Raw genomic sequence first — 19,057 nt, 5'->3', positions numbered from 1 at the left:
ACACATACATATATATATATATATATATACACACATACATATATATATATATACACACATACATATATATATAATATATATATATACACACATACATATATATATATATACACATACATAATATACACACACCATAACATATATATATACTTATATATACACATACATATATATATACTTATAATATACATACATATATATAACCCATGCTGGCATGGAAAGCGATGCTAAACGAAGTTGATGATGATGAACATACATACATATATACTTACATATAGACATGCATACATATATATATATACATACATACATACACATATACATACAATACATATATATATATACATACATACATACACATATACATACATACATATATATATACATACATACATACACATATACATACATACACACACATATATATATATACACCTATTATACATACATATATATATATATATTATACATACATATATACATATATATATATCTATACATACATATATACATATATATATGTGTGTGTGTTTGTGTGTCTGTGTTTGTCCCCCCAACATCGCTCGACAACCGATGCTGGTGTGTTTACGTCCCCGTAACTTAGTGGTTCGGCAAAAAGAGACCGATACAAATAAGTACTAGGCTCACAAAGAACAAGTCCCGGGGGTCAATTTGCTCGACTAAAAGGCGGTGCTACAGCACGGCCGCAGTCCAACGACTGAAACAAGTAAAAAGCACACACACGTGTGATAAATGCAGATAGATGGGCTTGAAACCTTGACTCACCTAACAGCCTCTTCTCTGTCCGTTTCAGTTATATTCGATCCAGCTTCATTCTACGGACACTCAGAATTTGAATTCTCCATCTCAAAGATGTTTGGCGGATTCCCAAGGTCCTTCTTTGACAGTTATCATGAAATAATTCCCAGGTCTTCCAAATTTAAGCTCCGTGAAAGGCTTTACCAATTATTTCACTATATCAATCATTGGTGAGTATTACCTTCTGGTTTTATACTTATACTTATAGGCGCAGGAGTGGCTGTGTGGTAAGTAGCTTCTAGTCTTCTTTACCACATTGTTCGGGTACAGTCCCACTGCGTGGCACCTTGGGCAAGTGTCTTCTACCAATAGCCTCGGGCCGACCAAAGCCTTGTGAGTAGATTTGGTAGACGGAAACTGAAAGAAGCCCGTCGTATATATGTCTATATATATATATATATGCGTGTGTTTGTGCGTCTGTGTTTGTACCCCTAGCATTGCTTGACAACCGATGCCGGTGTGTTTATGTCCCCGTCACTTAGCGGTTCGGCAAAAGAGACCGTTAGAATAAGTACTGGGCTTACAAAAGAATAAGTCCCGGGGTCGAGTTGCTTGATTAAAGGCGGTGCTCCAGCATGGCTGCAGTCAAATGACTGAAACAAGTAAAAGAGTAAAGAGTATACTGGTGAAAATCCTCGGAGTGTCTGTTTCGGCAACTGGCGGCCCCTCGGTCGTTCTGCCCCTGCGTCTGCGGACAATCTGCGGCAAATAGGATGTCTCTACATACGGGATTGTTTATCATTATTACTGTATTTTAGTGGAGGCGCAATGGCCCAGTGGTTAGGGCAGCGGACTCGCGGTCGTAGGATCGCGGTTTTCGATTCCCAGACCAGGCATTGTGAGTGTTTATTGAGCAAAAAAACACCTAAAGCCTCACGAGGCTCCAGCAGGGGATGGTGGCGATCCCTGCTGTACTCTTTCACCACAACTTTCTTTCACTCTTTCTTCTGTTGGCCTGCTCGCTTAGTTGGCGGGGTGGCGTCATTTGAAGGCTAAATGACCGGCGATGTGTGGCAACATCCGATATCCTGGTCGGTCACGGTGACTGTATTTTAACGTGTATAAGGAACCCTCGTGTATAAGGAAAACCCTAATTTTCGGGGTTTAAAATTTGGAGAAAAGGTTCTGTAAGGGATTATAATAGTTATCATTAAGCTAGTGTTAGGAACATAAATTGTGACTAAGGTTTGGAAGATTTTAATTCATAACTTATGAAAACAAAACATTTGTACTCAGAGCCAGAGGTGGTTTCAACCAGGTTGGTATCAAAAGGGTTAAGAATTGTTTCTCTATTATATATTTTAACCCTTTTGTTACCATATTTGTTGAGATGCTCTGGTGTTTCTTTCAATTAATTTAAATATAACAAAGAATTAGTAAAATAACTTAGTTATCATTCAGCTAGTGTTAGGAACATAAATTGTGACTAAGGTTTGGTGGAAGATTTTAATTCAAAACTTATGAAAACAAGACATTTATACTACAGAGCCAGAAGAGGTTTCAGCCAGGTTGGTATCAAAAGGGTTAAGAATTGATTCTATTATATATCTTAACCCTTTTGTTACCATATTTCTGTTGAGATGCTCTGTGTTTCTTTCAATTAATTTTAAATATAACAAAGAATTTAGCAAAATAACTTAGTTATCATTCAGCTAGTGTTAGGAACATAAATTGTGACTAAGGTTTGGTGGAAGATTTTAATTCATAACTTATGAAAACAAAACATTTGTACTCAGAGCCAGAAGAGGTTTCAGCCAGGTTGGTATCAAAAGGGTTAAGAATTGTTTCTCTATTATATATTTTAACCCTTTTGTTACCATATTTCTGTTGAGATGCTCTGTGTTTCTTTCAATTAATTTTATATATAACAAAGAATTTAGTAAAATAACTTAGTTATCATTCAGCTAGTGTTAGGAACATAAATTGTGACTAAGGTTTGGTGGAGATTTTAATTTAGAACTTATGAAAACAAGACATTTGTAGTACAGAGCCAGAGGTGGTTTCAGCCAGGTTGGTATCAAAAGGGTTAAGAATTGTTTCTCTATTATATATTTAACCCTTTTGTTACCATATTTCTGTGAGATGCTCTGTGTTTCTTTCAATTAATTTTAAAATATAACAAAGAATTTAGTAAAATAACTTAGTTATCATTCAGCTAGTGTTAGGAACTAAATTGTGACTAAGGGTTTGGGGGAAATTTTAATTCAGAACTTATGAAACAAGACATTGTAGTACAGAGCCAGAGGTGGTTTCAGCCAGGTGGTATCAAAAGGGTTAAGAATTGTTTCTCTATTATATATTTTAACCCTTTTGTTACCATATTTCTGTGAGATGCTCTGTGATTCTTTCATTACTTTAAATATAACAAAGAATTAGCAAAATAACTTAGTTATCATTCAGCTAGTGTTAGGAACATAAATTGGACTAAGGTTTGGTGGAAGATTTTAATTCATAACTTATGAAAACAAAACATTTGTACTCAGAGCCAGAAGAGGTTTCAGCCAGTTGGTATCAAAAGGGTTAAGAATTGTTTCTCTATTATCATTTAACCCTTTTGTTACCACCATATTTCTGTTGAGATGCTCGTGTTTCTTTCAATTAATTTAAATATAACAAAGAATTTAGCAAAATAACTTAGTTATCATTCAGCTAGTGTTAGGAACATAAATTGTGACTAAGGTTTGGTGGAAGATTTTAATTCAGAACTTATGAAAACAAGACATTTGTACTCAGAGCCAGAGGTGGTTTCAACCAGGTTGGTATCAAAAGGGTTAAGAATTGTTTCTCTATTATATATCTTAACCCTTTTGTTACCATATTTCTGTTGAGATGCTCTGTGTTTCTTTCAATTAATTTTAAATATAACAAAGAATTTAGTAAAATAACTTAATTATCATTCAGCTAGTGTTAGGAACATAAATTGTGACTAAGGTTTGGTGGAAGATTTTAATTCAGAACTTATGAAAACAAGACATTTGTACTCAGAGCCAGAGGTGGTTTAACCCAGGTTGGTATCAAAAGGGTTAAGAATGTTTCTCTATTATATATCTTAAACCCTTTTGTTACCATATTTCTGTTGAGATGCTCTGTGTTTCTTTCAATTAATTTTAAATATAACAAAGAATTTAGTAAAATAACTTAATTATCATTCAGCTAGTGTTAGGAACATAAATTGTGACTAAGGTTTGGTGGAAGATTTTAATTCAGAACTTATGAAAACAAAACATTTGTACTACAGAGCCAGAGGTGGTAACGAAAAGGTTAACTGACAGTCCAAGATGTTTTGTACTCAGAGCCAGAGCCGGTTTCAGCCGGGTTGGTCATGAAAGGGTTAAAATAGTAAGTTTATGTTACAGAACTTGGGGCACATTGGTATCAAAAGGCTTAAAACATCCAACCCATGCCAATATGGAATATGTTTGTTAACCCTTTAGTGTTCGCATTATTCTGCCAAAATTAATCCCTTTTTATCCACATTGCCTTGAACTAATCATTCATTAATCTTGTAGCTATGAGATTTTGGATGAGGTAGCTGTTAATTTTTCATCATCATCATCATCATCATTTAGCGTCTGCTTTCCATGCTAGCATGGGTTGGACGGGTCAGCTGGGGTCCGTGAAGCTGGAAGGCTTCGTCAGGCCCAGTCAGAGCTGGCAGTGTTTCTACGGCTGGATGCCCTTCCTAACGCCAACCACTCCGCGAGTGTAGTGGGTGTTTTTTTACGTGCCACCTGCGCAGGTGCCAGACAGAGCTGGCAACGAACACAAACGGATGGTGCTTTTACGTGCCACCGACACAGGGGCCAGCCGAGGCTGGCAACAGACACGAACGGATGGTGCTTTTACGTGCCACCGACACGGGGCCAGACAGAACTGGCAAACGGCCACGAACGGACGGTGCTTTATCTTCATCTTGTCTGCTATTAACACAACGCTTCAGCTGATACACCCTCCAGCCCCCACCAGGGGTCTTGGGGAAATTTGGAACCTGGGTTTTCATTCCTAAGGTATTTTTTGATATTATTATATTCAGGTCAGTGCCTGGAATTGAACTCCAGCATATGGCGTAGTGGTTAAGAGCATGGGCTACTAACCCCAAGATTCCGAGTTCGATTCAGGCAGTGACCTGAACAATAACAATAATAATATCGAAAAATACCCCAGGAATGAGAACATTCGAAATTTCCCCAAGACAACTGATGAAGGCTGGAGGGCACATCAGCCGAAACGTTGTGTTAACAACAAACAAGATGAGAACAAACATCTGTCAAATGTAAATAATGTACATAATTCCTCATCTCTCAAATACAGAACTGTAACACATGACTCCATTCTGAAACTGTACCAGACTCCTGTCGGATTAGGCATGGTTTCAACGGCTGGATGCCCTTCCTAACACCAACCACATTACAGTGTGCTGGGTGTTCTTACATGGCATGGCCACAGGTGCTTTACACCACTTGGTGGACCGATCTTAACACTTCTGCTGTGAAGCAATAGTCTTCTTGAGTACAGCAAGGTGCCAAAACCTGGATTTTTTGGTAGGATCTGTACCAAAATAGTAAAACACAAGTTAATGAAAGAAAAATCTATTATATTTATAGAGGAAAGACCATCAGGGGCTGCCAGAAAGATACCTGGCAGGCTGCACATGCCCCTGGAACCACCGAACTATGTAGTCGTGAATTCAAGCCTGACTACAACAGCTATATTATTGAAACCGTTGCCACCAGTCAATATGACCGTTTTGTCTCAGTCTTCTTAGCTAACAACAGGTTCTCCCTTCATTCCTTACTCGTCTACACAGGAGTTTGCTAACTAATACATGGTTTATTAATATCTCTTATGATGTAAATAATGGTTATATGTCACAACTTTATATCATCCTGATCCTCATCATCAATCGATCATCTGCTGTCCGTGTTGGATGATTTGACATGATCTGGCAAGTAGCAGGGCTGTGATGGGTGCCAATGTCAGCTTTGGCCTGGTTTCAATAGCTGGGTGCCCTTCCAATGCCGACCAATTTGCAGAATGCGCTGGGTGCTGTTTTCTTCATGCCACCAGCATTAGGAAGGCTACCAAGTACCTCACAAGACTGGAAAACCATAAGCAAAAGGCCCGCTCCTTGATTAAAGAGGAGGGGCAGTATTTGAAGGGGGGATGGCTACTGTCAAATGTAATGTCAAGTCAGTCAATTGATACAAAAAAACTGATTAAGTAACAGAAGGATACAAATTCATTAACATCCTCATTATCATAAATGGTAAATTTTGTGTCTTCACCAACAACAGACAAGGAACAATTCTTATTAGTTTTTAAAAACGATATTGTAGGGTTGGCGTGAGAGACCAGATCTGGCCAGTTTGAACATGGAACAGGCCGAATACTTTTGGCCGGATATGGTCAGTTTAAATGCTAAAGGGTTAAATGATGATGATGATGGTGAAGATGAAGTTATCATTTAGTAAAAACAATTTTTTTTCTTTTGCAGGAATCATTTTGGTGGCGGGTACCAAGACTCCAGTATGTCAACCCTAAAGGGACTGATAAAGATCTTCCAGCATAGATTCTGCTCCAAATATATTCGAAAGGTTCCGGAATAATACTTACTGGGTTATTTTCACATTCAGCAGGAACTCTCAACTCCTCACACGCGTCTCTTTTAAAAGAACAATATGATGTTGTTGTTGTTGGTGGTGGTGTTGCTTAATCCGAGCCAAGAACTGTGTTTACCATATTTCTGTTAAAATGCGCTGCCTTTGTTGTAACTAATTTTGAAAATAATAAAGAATTTGGTAAAACAACCTCTTTACTCTCTTATTTCTCTTTTACTTGTTTCAGTCATTTGACTGCGGCCATGCTGGAGCACTGCCTTTTTTTAGTCGAGCAAAACGACCCCGGGACTTATTCTTTTTTAAGCCCAGTAATTATTCTATTGGTCTCTTTTACCGAACTGCTAAGTAACGGGTTCATAAACACACCAGCATCGGTTGTCAAGCAATGCTAGAGGGACAAACACAGACACACACACACATATATATATATACTCTTTTACTCGTTTCAGTCATTTGACTGCGGCCATGCTGGAGCACCGCCCTTTTAGTCGAGCAAATCGACCCTGGGACTTATTCTTTTGTAAGCCCAGTACTTATTCTATCGGTTTTTTTTTTTGCCGAACTGCTAAGTAACGGGGACATAAACACACCAGCATCGGTTGTCAAGCAACGCTAGGGGGACAACCACAAACATACACACATATATATATATATATATATATACACACATATATACGACAGGCTTCTTTCAGTTTCCATCTACCAAATCCACTCACAAGGCTTTGGTCGGTCCCGAGGCTATAGTAGAAGACACTTGCCCAAGGTGCCATGCAGTGGGACTGAACCCGGAACCATGTGGTTGGTTAGCAAGCTACTTACCACACAGCCACTCCTGCGCCGTTGTTATTATGCTTGCGATTGGCATACTCTCTCTCTCTTTTTTACTCTTTTACTTGTTTCAGTTATTTGACTGCCTCCATGCTGGAGCACCGCCTTTAGTCGAGCAAATCGACCCCGGGACTTATACTTTTGTAAGCCCAGTACTTATTCTATTGGTCTCTTTTACCGAACCGCTAAGTGACGGGGACGTAAACACACCAGCATCGGTTGTCAAGCAATGCTAGAGGGACAAACACAGACACACAAACATATATATATACATATATACGACAGGCTTCTTTCAGTTTCTGTCTACCAAATCCACTCACAAGGCATTGGTCGGCCTGGGGCTATAGCAGAAGACACTTGCCCAAGATGCCACACAGTGGGACTGAACCCGGAACCATGTGGTTGGTTAGCAAGCTACTTACCAGACAGCCACTCCTGCGCCGTTGTTATTATGCTTGCGGTTGGCATACCAATTAACATGTAATTTTGATGAGAGATTTTTTTTTCTAAAATCCTATTAATACATTTAGTTTAATTCATAGAAATGGGAAATTTTCAGGTAGGTTCACATAGAAGACCCAGCCCTTCCAAAGTGCCTTGGATCGCAGGAGGGCCTGCTGTACTTACCTTGGATCGTAGGGCAACCTGCTGTGCTTGAGGAGCAAAAAATCAAATGGAAATTGTAGTTGTGATACCTGTGTTGGTGGCACGTAAAAAGCACCATCCGTACGTGGCCGATGCCAGCGCCGCCTTGATTGGCTTCCGTGCTGGTGGCACCGCCCATTCCTGGAAATGAAACTATGATTATAAGATCATGGATACAAGTCAATATTAATTAACGAGAAAAAATACAGTGAAAACTTCTGAAGTGTTTTTTTAAAAAAATCTTTATTTTGCATTATGGAATGTGGAATCTTTCCTGCAATGTTTAACTATTTTCATCGTGATATAAAAAAAAAAAAAAAAAAAAAAAAAACATTTATAATCCTCCTGGTGACCAATTCTCTTCCAATTTATAAAAAAATATAAATATATATTTTGGAAAAGTTTTAAGTTAAATAAATAGCTTTGGTTAATGAACAGTTAACACCCTTCTTGTGGATACAAATAAAAGGAAAAAAGATCTTTAATTTAAAATATCCAGAGTATAAAAGCAAGGCAGAAGTCTGAGGCAGGTGTGTTTTCTGAAATATTTGAGTGAGATAAGGCACTGAAAGCAATGTCAGTTTTATGGGGTCGTCCGGAAAGCTCTTGCCGATTCTTAAAGGAAAGAAAAAGGTCAATAAAGACTTGTCATTGCATTTTTAACCCTTTAGCGGTCCCGAACAATCCCGTATGTAGAGACATCCTGTTTGCCGCAGAGTGTCCGCAGACGCAGGGGCAGAACGACCGAGGAGCCGCCGGTTGCCGAAACAGACACTTCGAGGATTTTCACCAGAGCCCCGTCTGCCAGGTTGTGGCCGTAATACCTCTCAGTGTCAGACCAATCTGCTTTGGGTGGCATAGCTCTGACACTACCCGTTGCTAGCGTCCCCACCACAGTGAGGAGAGGATGGACTTTGGGGGTCACACATTTTTAATCAACCAAATATGAACCATTTTGTTGCACAATGCGTCTCCATCTTTCCTTTAATTTGAAAATACCCTCTTCCCAGAACTGAGGTGGTTTCATGGCAAAGAATTCATCAAGGTATCTTTTTACATCATCCAAGGAATTGAAATTTTTACCATTCTGCAGAGACCTGAATATGTGGAAAGAACTTGAAAATACCCTCTTCCCAGAATTGAGGTGCCTGGGAGGGTAAGTCAAAAGCTAAGCTACTATAAATCGGCACAAACTTTCCAGACAACCCAATAGTATATATGAACATTGTCAAACCTTCGGGGCTCCACAGAAAAAAAAAAGAAAAAGAAAAGAAAAACTGGCTTTAATTTACATGTGAATTCTTTAAAGAGGACGGGTTTCTATTCTCAAAACAGAGTGGGACCTGAGATGTGTCTGTTATCGGAGATATCTGATCAGGTTTAAGGAATTCAGGAGAGAGAGAAAAAAAATGTAAAAAAAAAAAAAAAAAAGGGCATAAGAAAAAATGTCGCAGGAAAACATTTACAGGACCCCGGGACTTATTCTTTGCAAGCCTAGTACTTATTCTATCGGTCTCTTTTGCCGAACCGCTAAGTGACGGGGACGTAAGCACACCAGCATCGGTTATCAAGCAATGCTAGGGGGACAAACACAGACCAGACATATATATATGTATATATGTATATATATATATATATATATATATATATATATATATATATATATATATCATATACGATGGGCTTCTTTCAGTTTCCGTCTACCAAATCCACTCACAAGGCTTTGTCGGCCAGGGGCTATAGCAGAAGACACTTGCCCAAGATGCCAAGCAGTGGGACTGAACCCGGAACCATGTGGTTGGTAAGCAAGCTACTTACCACACAGCCACTCACTTTGCATGAGTATATGTGTGTGTATGTAAAAGGGAAGTATGTGAATGTTTGTGTGTGTGTGCGTGCGTGGATGGAAGTGGGAGGGTGAACATTCAATGCTGAAAAGAAAAATCAAACAGCGTTTCAACTCTGAGTATGTGTGCATGCGCATGTACAAGGGAGGTATGCTGAAATGCATGAAATTAAAGAACTAATATCTTACAAACTATAGAATTTTCTCAATAAAGCCAAGAGAAAAAAGATGTTTTATAAACACATTCTACCAGGATACGAATTTTAACATTTTTTAATCACCTAGAAATTATGTTAAAAACTGCCGTTCAAACCGAAAAGATCCAAACGAGGGACATATTCATATGGCAAGAATGTACTTTACCTCAATAGACGTCATTGATTGGTTGAAATTGCAGAAATTGAAGAAAAACAACAACAAATATCTTACAAACTATAGAATTTTCTCAATAAAGCCAAGAGAAAAAGATGTTTTATAAACACATTCTACCAGTATACGAAGTTTAAAAGTGTTTAGTTACGTGGAAATTATTTTAAAAATCTGCCGTTCAAACCGAATGGATCCCCGTTACTTTTTCAATTACCAAAGTAACGTAGGACTACTGAAAGTTAAGCGTTAGTACTTCTCAGAAAGTATGAAGCAAGGTCAAGCTAAAAGTCTGAAAAAAAGTATGGGTAAACTTATAAAAATACTTTGGATGGGCAAAGGTTTAAGACAACAGGGTGTGATATAAGGGATTTGGCTTCGTTTCTAGCACGTCGAACCACTTGCATGGAGAATGGATAGGAACCTTTTTAATATCAGGGGTGAACTACAAATTTTTGAAGGTCAGGAGGGGTCACACGAGTGTGGAAAAAAATAAAGGATCTTTAATTTTTACAAATTCATAGTTTTTATAACATCTGTTGGATTACGTAAAGAGTAACCCTAGCAATACCCCTGCCAGGCGTCACTTCGGTATAGGTACCGGATACATTTCAAGGAAGTGTTTTTTTTTTATATATATATACTAGCAGTATCGCCCGGCGTTGCTCGGGTTTGTAAGGGAAATAACTATGTAAGCATTTTTAGAGAGTTATAGCCAAAAAATAGCAAAAAAATGCATTAAAAATGGGAAAAAAATGGTAAATTTTTTTTTAAATCGTTAATTCATCGTAGACATTTTTAGAGAGTTACTTCCCTTACATAATAGCGAAAAAATGCATTAAAATGGAAAAAAATGATGGTAAATTATTTTTAAAATCGTAGATTCATTGTAGACGCGCGCTAATACCCAGAAGGGCTCGATATGAATCACGACTATAAGATACCTGCTTTTGGTTAGACTGCACCGCAAAATGTGGGAGTAGTTAGGAATCTAGATCGTAGGAGATAGACACACAACTTCTCTTTTATATATAAAGATATATGGGGAGGGGTTGGGGGAAAAGGGTTTCTGTTATCTTCAGAAATGTAAACAAAAGCCACTTACGGTACCAATACCGAAGGATCGCCCACATTTTATATTGCTCATACAGAGATTTTCGGGGGAAGTCCTTCAGGAAGGAGTTTCAAATTTTGCCACGGGTCGTGGCGTGGCCTACACCCAGGACCATGCAAAGCTTGTAATTAATTAGACAAGGTAAAGTGTGGAATGCGGGGGACCCCCGTTTCAAATGACAATAAGGGACGTTGGCAAAATGTGGAATGTAAGGCTCCACTTCAATTGTAATAAAAGCAAGAAGGCAGGGTCCCTTTTAAAATGATGTAAGCCCAGGCAAGATGAAGACGGTATGGGATATACCACATACCGAACTTTAGAAATCAACAATTATAAACTCTGGGGGTTGCTTCTTATAGTAGAAGAAATAGCTAAGTTTTTTTGGCTGCTATTTCTAAAGTTCGGTATGTGGTTAAGCAATTTTTCTTTTTTTTTTGCTGAATCCTAATTATAATTATACTCGTAATTATTTTAAAAAATATTGTTTAAGTATTACTGAGAAATGGTCCTTTTAACAAGCCGGATACTACTTGGTGGAATTATTAATTACTAATTAATTAAGTAATTAATTTTACCCTTTATTATTATTGATAATATATATATATACACGTTTAAATATTGGCTAAACTGGCAATATGACAATTCCGAAATATAACAATATATATATTCAACAATATAAGGAATGGCCCTAATAGGCCATTCGACTCACTAGAAAGAGCAGCCAAACTCAAACCGCTAAATAGTTGTAATTCATTCTAGTGAGTCGAATGGCCTATCAGGGCCATTCCTTATATTGTTGAATGTATATTATGTAGTCTTTGACTATCCTTTCTTTCTCACTAGACCGCTGGTAGCGGAGAATTTTTTTGCTACCCTTATATTTATTTATTATATATAAATATATATATATATATATATAATAACAAAAGGTAAAATTAATTAATTAATTAATCAATAGTTTCACCAAGTAGAATTCAGCATGTTAAAAGGACCATTTCACGGTAAACTAAAGTAATATTTAAGTATCCTTAACTATGTGGTAAAGCAAATCTTTGCTGAACCCTAATTATAAAGTATAATATATATATATATATATATATATATATATATATATAATCAGGCAAGTTACAACTAAAGACCCCTAATGTACCCCTAAATGAAACGGAGTTGCAAGAGAGTGACCCGATCAAGATGAATAATTAAATTATGGTAACGAATACTTTTTTTTTTTCGAGATTCAACAGTAAACGATTACAAACACACATACACAAAAGTGATAGAGTCAAAGTTTTCGTTTTTTCCTTAATTGGCAGGTGGTTCCCTCGCATATAATAGGTCTGGTCCCATAATTGGCCCATTTGGGACACTCTTGTGCCCAAAAGCGGGCTGGCCCCTTCCACACATACCGCACAATCTGTGTGTGTGTGTGTTTATAAAGAATAGTTTGTCGCAATAATTTAAGGACGAAAATCACTTACCCTATGATATTTTGTCAAAAACACAATCCAACAATTTAGACCAAATTTTAACAAATTTGAATCGATTATATTACAATTTCTTTCTTTTCTTTTTTTTTTTGCTATAAACCAAATTATAGAAAATAATTATTTACAATGCTCCCCTCCACTTTTTCTTTTTTAAAAATCCTGAATTCGGTTCAATTCGTAGAACAAGTTTCTTTTTCTTTTTCCAGGTAAATTTAAACATTTCCTCTGTATATTCCTGCCAGAAATAGTTGAATAAAAATAGGTGTGTGAGTACGAATTCGGATGGTAGATGTTGTTTTAGGTCAAGACAAACACTGAACCCAGCCTGTGATTAAAAGACATTCCATTCATGGCCCCAGTTTCTACGCATCCCATCCATCAAGATGTCCTTCGGTCTCATCTTTTTAAAATCCGATTGTATTATTATTTGTATATTATTTGAGGAAGATTTAACCATTATCGCGCAGATGGACAACCACGTAGGAGCTCCCTCGTAATCCGGTTGGTGTGTGTGTGTGTATATATGCTTCCCTTCCATAAGGTGAGCAAAGGATGAAGAAACAGACGGTAAGACGGTTTAGCCAAATGTACCTGGTCTCAAAGGTGGGGCCTTAGTTCGGTAAACCGTTAAATAAAGTACAAGTGCCAAAGTGTATGTCAAAAGGCCGCATATTATACCAACGACATTGAATATCAAGGCCCTTTTGGACTGCTTCTTCGCAGTATCCATGTCGCCGAGTTGCCAGGCATAATTCGATTTAAGTCCGTAATGTCTGCCAAGGAGACCAAATATGAAATTACAAGCGAGAATTACAAAACAAGAGGTGTTGACGAAGTCCTTCGGTTTCTCGGACTGTTTGCTTCCTTGAACCACAACCGGGGCAGCGGTTTTGTCAAGGTTAACGTTGTTGTCCCTTTTACTGTACTCGGCGGCCCTGTATTTTTCGGAAGGGTCTACAACGATGGTGTGTGACACAGTCGGGGCCGTTGTGTGTACTTCTTCGTGGCTGATAACAGGGGCCGATGCGAAATCATGCGGATTTCTCTCCATAACTGCTCCCTTGCTTTCGACCTGCGGTATGAAAAGCTGTCCCACTTAGTCCTATTCTTTATATATATATATATTATATATATATATATATATATATATAATCAGGCAAGTTACAACTAAAGACCCCTAATGTACCCCTAAATGAAACGGAGTTGCAAGAGAGTGACCCGATCAAGATGAAATAATTAAATTATGGTAACGAATACTTTTTTTTTTTCGAGATTCAACAGTAAACGATACAAACACACATACACAAAAGTGATAGAGTCAAAGTTTTCGTTTTTTCCTTAATTGGCAGGTGGTTCCCTCGCATATAATAGGTCTGGTCCCATAATTGGCCCATTTGGGACACTCTTGTGCCCAAAAGCGGGCTGGCCCCTTCCACATATACCGCACAATCTGTGTGTGTGTGTGTTTATAAAGAATAGTTTGTCGCAATAATTTAAGGACGAAAATCACTTACCCTATGATATTTTGTCAAAAACACAATCCAACAATTTAGACCAAATTTTAACAAATTTGAATCGATTATATTACAATTTCTTTCTTTTCTTTTTTTTTGCTATAAACCAAATTATAGAAAAATAATTATTTACAATGCTCCCCTCCACTTTTTCTTTTTTAAAAATCCTGAATTCGGTTCAATTCGTAGAACAAGTTTCTTTTTCTTTTTCCAGGTAAATTTAAACATTTCCTCTGTATATTCCTGCCAGAAATAGTTGAATAAAAATAGGTGTGTGAGTACGAATTCGGATGGTAGATGTTGTTTTAGGTCAAGACAACACTGAACCCAGCCTGTGATTAAAAGACATTCCATTCATGGCCCCAGTTTCTACGCATCCCATCCATCAAGATGTCCTTCGGTCTCATCTTTTTAAAATCCGATTGTATTATTATTTGTATATTATTTGAGGAAGATTTAACCATTATCGCGCAGATGGACAACCACGTAGGAGCTCCCTCGTAATCCGGTTGGTGTGTGTGTGTGTATATATGCTTCCCTTCCATAAGGTGAGCAAAGGATGAAGAAACAGACGGTTTAGCCAAATGTACCTGGTCTCAAAGGTGGGGCCTTAGTTCGGTAAACCGTTAAATAAAGTACAAGTGCCAAAGTGTATGTCAAAAGGCCGCATATTATACCAACGACATTGAATATCAAGGCCCTTTTGGACTGCTTCTTCGCAGTATCCATGTCGCCGAGTTGCCAGGCATAATTCGATTTAAGTCCGTAATGTCTGCCAAGGAGACCAAATATGAAATTACAAGCGAGAATTACAAAACAAGAGGTGTTGACGAAGTCCTTCGGTTTCTCGGACTGTTTGCTTCCTTGAACCACAACCGGGGCAGCGGTTTTGTCAAGGTTAACGTTGTTGTCCCTTTTACTGTACTCGGCGGCCCTGTATTTTTCGGAAGGGTCTACAACGATGGTGTGTGACACAGTCGGGGCCGTTGTGTGTACTTCTTCGTGGCTGATAACAGGGGCCGATGCGAAATCATGCGGATTTCTCTCCATAACTGCTCCCTTGCTTTCGACCTGCGGTATGAAAAGCTGTCCCACTTAGTCCTATTCTTTATATATATATATATATATATATCAGAGTATTTCACTCCAAACGTCCGCTTTTGTGTACTGTGTCAACATGACGGTACTCACGTCACACCTTAAACACACCTGTATACGTGCTTCTACGTAGAAATACCTATGTATACGTAGGTGTGTAGATATTAATGTTTAATATGCAAGCCTTGACTTCTTTTCAATACATTCCGTTTCCGTTGATATATACGTATTGGGGACCGCATGCATGAGCGAATATAATATATCCTACATACATACGTTCAGAGTGAATCACCAGAGACTTCTAAACGTATGAATACATCAAATATTAAACACGGTTGGTCTCTTATTATTGTTGTTATCCATCTGTGTCCAGGCATCGGGAGTGGTGAGACACAGGTGAACTATTTATAACTTTTAATGTCACTGCTGCTGTGATTACTGTTCGCTACTGCCACCAACAGCAGGTGGTTTCACACACGTGTGTGTGTGTGTCTTGTTCTCTCCTGCTCTCTCTCTCGGCTCAGTGGTTACAGTGGTCACGAGGTTAGTGAGTTCGATTCGCGGACTGGGCTGTCGGTTTTGTTCTTGAGTAAGACACTTTATATATATATATATATATGTGTGTGGTGTGTGTATATATATATATATATATATGTGTGTGTGTGTGTGTATACCGGAGTAAACACATAAATGTGAAACAAGGTGGAAAAAAGAGTACTCAAATACCAGGGGTAGAGTAATATACTTTATTTAAAAGCAGCAGAAATTCAACAAAACCTGTTACTCTGAGTTTCACGTTGCTGTTCATCGGACAGTTTTTGTTAACAAACTCAGAGTAACAGGCTTTGTTGAATTTCTCCTGCTTTTAAATAAAGTATATATATGAAAAAACAAGTCAAGAAATGCTAAAATATTTTTATAAAGAACATTTCAGTACCGGTTTCGGTCATTTGAGACCTTTTCAACTGTAACTATCAAATAATTAAATTTAGAATTTCTAAATTTAATTATTTGAGGTCTCAAATGACCGAAACCGGTACTGAAATGTTCTTTATAAAATATTTTAGCATTTTCTATCTTGACTTGTTTTTTCATATATATCAACTCGTGTGTCCCTTTTTATCCTTATACATACATATATATATATATATATATATATTTTATAGAAGGAGCTTCTACAGGACTAGAACTGTTTCATTCAATTTCATTTGAATGAAACAGTTCTAGTCCTGTAGAAGCTCCTTCTATAAAATAAATAATTTACTCTGCCATGTATTGAGTACCTTATTACTGTGGTTAACCCCGACTCAACCCGGGAACTACATAATATATATATATATATATATATATATATATATATATAAATAAATGAAAGAATGAGTTGTTTGAACGAAGCTGTTAACAAAATTCCTTTACTCTCGACGTATGTTTTGAAGACCACATGGTTTCATTCCAAAGAAATAAAGGGTGTATGATGCAATTTTCTCATCAGGAAAAAATCACTCATTGTCGTTTTGTTCACCATGTAGACAGTCATCGAAATTTTTGTTTGTCTTGTTGCCGAGAGAGGCTCCCTTTCTTTCCTGATGAGTACATTGCATCATACACTCTTTATTCCTTTGGAATGAAATCATGTGGTCTTCGAAACATATGTCGAGAGTAAAGGAATTTTGGTAACATCTTCGTTCGACTCCATTCTTTCATTTATTCATATATAACACACAAATTTCTGCAAATAAACCCGGAGTTTCTACCCTTGGACAGGTCGCTTCAACTGTGTTTCTGACGTGAATTTGCTTTCCTCTTGTTTCGGTTCAACGAATTTTCCATGCTGACGATAAACATAGGATAATCATTCACCTACTTAAATATATATATATATATATATATATATATATATATATATATATATCAAATCAAATCAAATCAAATCAAATCAAATCAAACCAAATCAAAATAGATGAACATCAATGGAATTTGTATCCTTGTGGTACCAGTGCCGGTGGCACATAAGAAAACCATCCGAACGTGACCGTAGCCAGTACCACATCGACTGGCCTCCGTGCTGTGGGCATGTAACAAACACCATCCGATCGTGGCCGTTCGCCAGCCTCGTCTGGCACCTGTGTCGGTGGCACATAAGAAAACACCATCCGAGCATGGCCATCTGCCAGCCTCGTCTGGCACCTGTGTCGGTGGCACATAAAAAACACCATCCGAGCGTGGCCGTCTGCCAGCCTCGTCTGGCACCTGTGTCGGTGGCACATAAAATCACTCACTACACTCATGGAGTATTTGGCGTTAGGAAGGGCATCCAGCTGTAGAAACACTGCCAGATCTGACTGGCCTGGTGCAGCCTTCGGGCTTGCCAGACCCCAGTTGAACCGTCCAACCCATGCTAGCATGGAAAGCGGACGTTAAACGATGATGATGATGATGATGATACAGGGTGTTGTCGACTTGCGCCCACAATTGGTTCTGACTGACTGCTCGTAAGTCATCCTACAGGCCTATATAGCTTTGTTTCATATTTTTATATTCTTAAGGTACATTCAATAGTCCAGTAACAAACTTTGCTTAGTGGGTGCAAATTCAGATCCAATTTTTTTTTGCAAAAAAAACGATTTTTTGTTCAGTCTTAATATCAAAACAAACACAAATATAATTATATCTTTTATTATTATACATCAGCGCTTCTTAAACATTTTCATTCCTGATCCTATTTTTCATCACAAGGTGAAGTGTTTTTAGTTGTGATTTCGAAGGTGGTATGTTCGGAAGCCGACAGTGTCCAACAGTTCGTGCATTAAAATTCTCTCTAATGTTGAAGTTTGGAACGAGATTTTCCATACGTATGTGATAGTATATCTCTCTCTTCAGCATTTGAACTCAGAACGTAGCGGCAGACGAAATACCTATTTCTTTATTACTCACAAGGGGCTAAACACAGAGGGGGCAAACAAGGACAGACAAACGGATTAAGTTGATTACATCGACCCCAGTGCGTAACTGGTACTTAATTTATCAACCCCGAATGGATGAAAGGCAAAGTTGACCTTGGCGGAATTTGAACTCAGAATGTAACGGCAGACAAAATACCTATTTCTTTATTACCCACAATGGGGCTAAACATAGAGGGGACAAACAAGGACAGACAAATGGATTAAGTTGATTACATTGACCCCAGTGCGTAACTGGTAGTTATTTAATCGACCCCGAAAGGATGAAAGGCAAAGTCGACCTCGGCGGAATTTGAACTCAGAACGTAACGGCAGACGAAATACCGCTAAGCATTTCGCCCGGCATGCTAACGTTTCTGCCAGCTCGCCGCTATTGCCTGAGCCTATCTTGAAGTCCAAAAATGCATGTGTTAACTAAAGCTAATTCAGACATGCTACACCTGTACCAAATAAAAAAAAAACAAAAAAACACTGCTCGTCATTATCTTCTCTTTTGTTGTGGACTCATTAATTAACGAGTTTGTGAGAAACCTTTTTAACGAATGGCTTTAATTGATGTGTTCTTATCGAAAGAAATCTAAGTTTCTTAATGGCAATTTTTTCCCCGTTTCTTTTGTGTATGTTGCTAAGCATTGGTTGTTAGTCTTGTCAAGCCTCTGTGTGTGTGTGTGTGTGTTTTATGATGGACATATTACACACACATATACATAGGCGCAAGAGTGGCTGTGTGGTAAGTAGCTTGCCTACCAACCACATGGTTCC

General features: G+C 38.0%; 2 protein-coding genes across 2 annotated transcripts; one reads left to right on the top strand and one right to left on the bottom strand.

The window, feature by feature from the left end:
* Positions 1-738: 738 nt before the first annotated feature.
* On the top strand, positions 739-6,626 carry LOC115226241 (ketosamine-3-kinase-like). The gene is made up of 2 exons (XM_036515010.1): positions 739-989; positions 6,314-6,626. The coding sequence occupies exons 1-2, from the start codon at positions 754-756 to the stop codon at positions 6,423-6,425; spliced, it is 348 nt and encodes a 115-aa protein (XP_036370903.1). The 5' UTR covers positions 739-753; the 3' UTR covers positions 6,426-6,626.
* Positions 6,627-14,188: 7,562 nt separating this feature from the next.
* On the bottom strand, positions 14,189-15,762 carry LOC115226170 (transmembrane protein 91-like). The gene has a single exon (XM_029797168.2). The coding sequence runs from the start codon at positions 15,285-15,287 to the stop codon at positions 14,814-14,816; it is 474 nt and encodes a 157-aa protein (XP_029653028.1). The 5' UTR covers positions 15,288-15,762; the 3' UTR covers positions 14,189-14,813.
* Positions 15,763-19,057: the final 3,295 nt, after the last annotated feature.

The sequence above is a fragment of the Octopus sinensis genome, linkage group LG29 (genome assembly GCF_006345805.1).
Source record: "Octopus sinensis linkage group LG29, ASM634580v1, whole genome shotgun sequence".
In the NCBI taxonomy this organism is placed as follows: Eukaryota; Metazoa; Mollusca; class Cephalopoda; order Octopoda; family Octopodidae; genus Octopus; species Octopus sinensis.
This window is presented reverse-complemented; position numbering and strand designations above follow the sequence as displayed.

What these genes read in the sequence shown, in the direction of transcription:
- LOC115226241 (XM_036515010.1), top strand. Translation starts at nt 754, where the DNA reads ATGCAGATAGATGGGCTTGAAACCTTGACTCACCTAACAGCCTCTTCT. An exon ending in TTTCACTATATCAATCATTG is followed by an intron (nt 990 to 6,313) that starts GTGAGTATTACC and finishes TTTCTTTTGCAG; the next exon opens with GAATCATTTTGGTGGCGGGT.
- LOC115226170 (XM_029797168.2), bottom strand. Translation starts at nt 15,287, where the DNA reads ATGGAGAGAAATCCGCATGATTTCGCATCGGCCCCTGTTATCAGCCAC.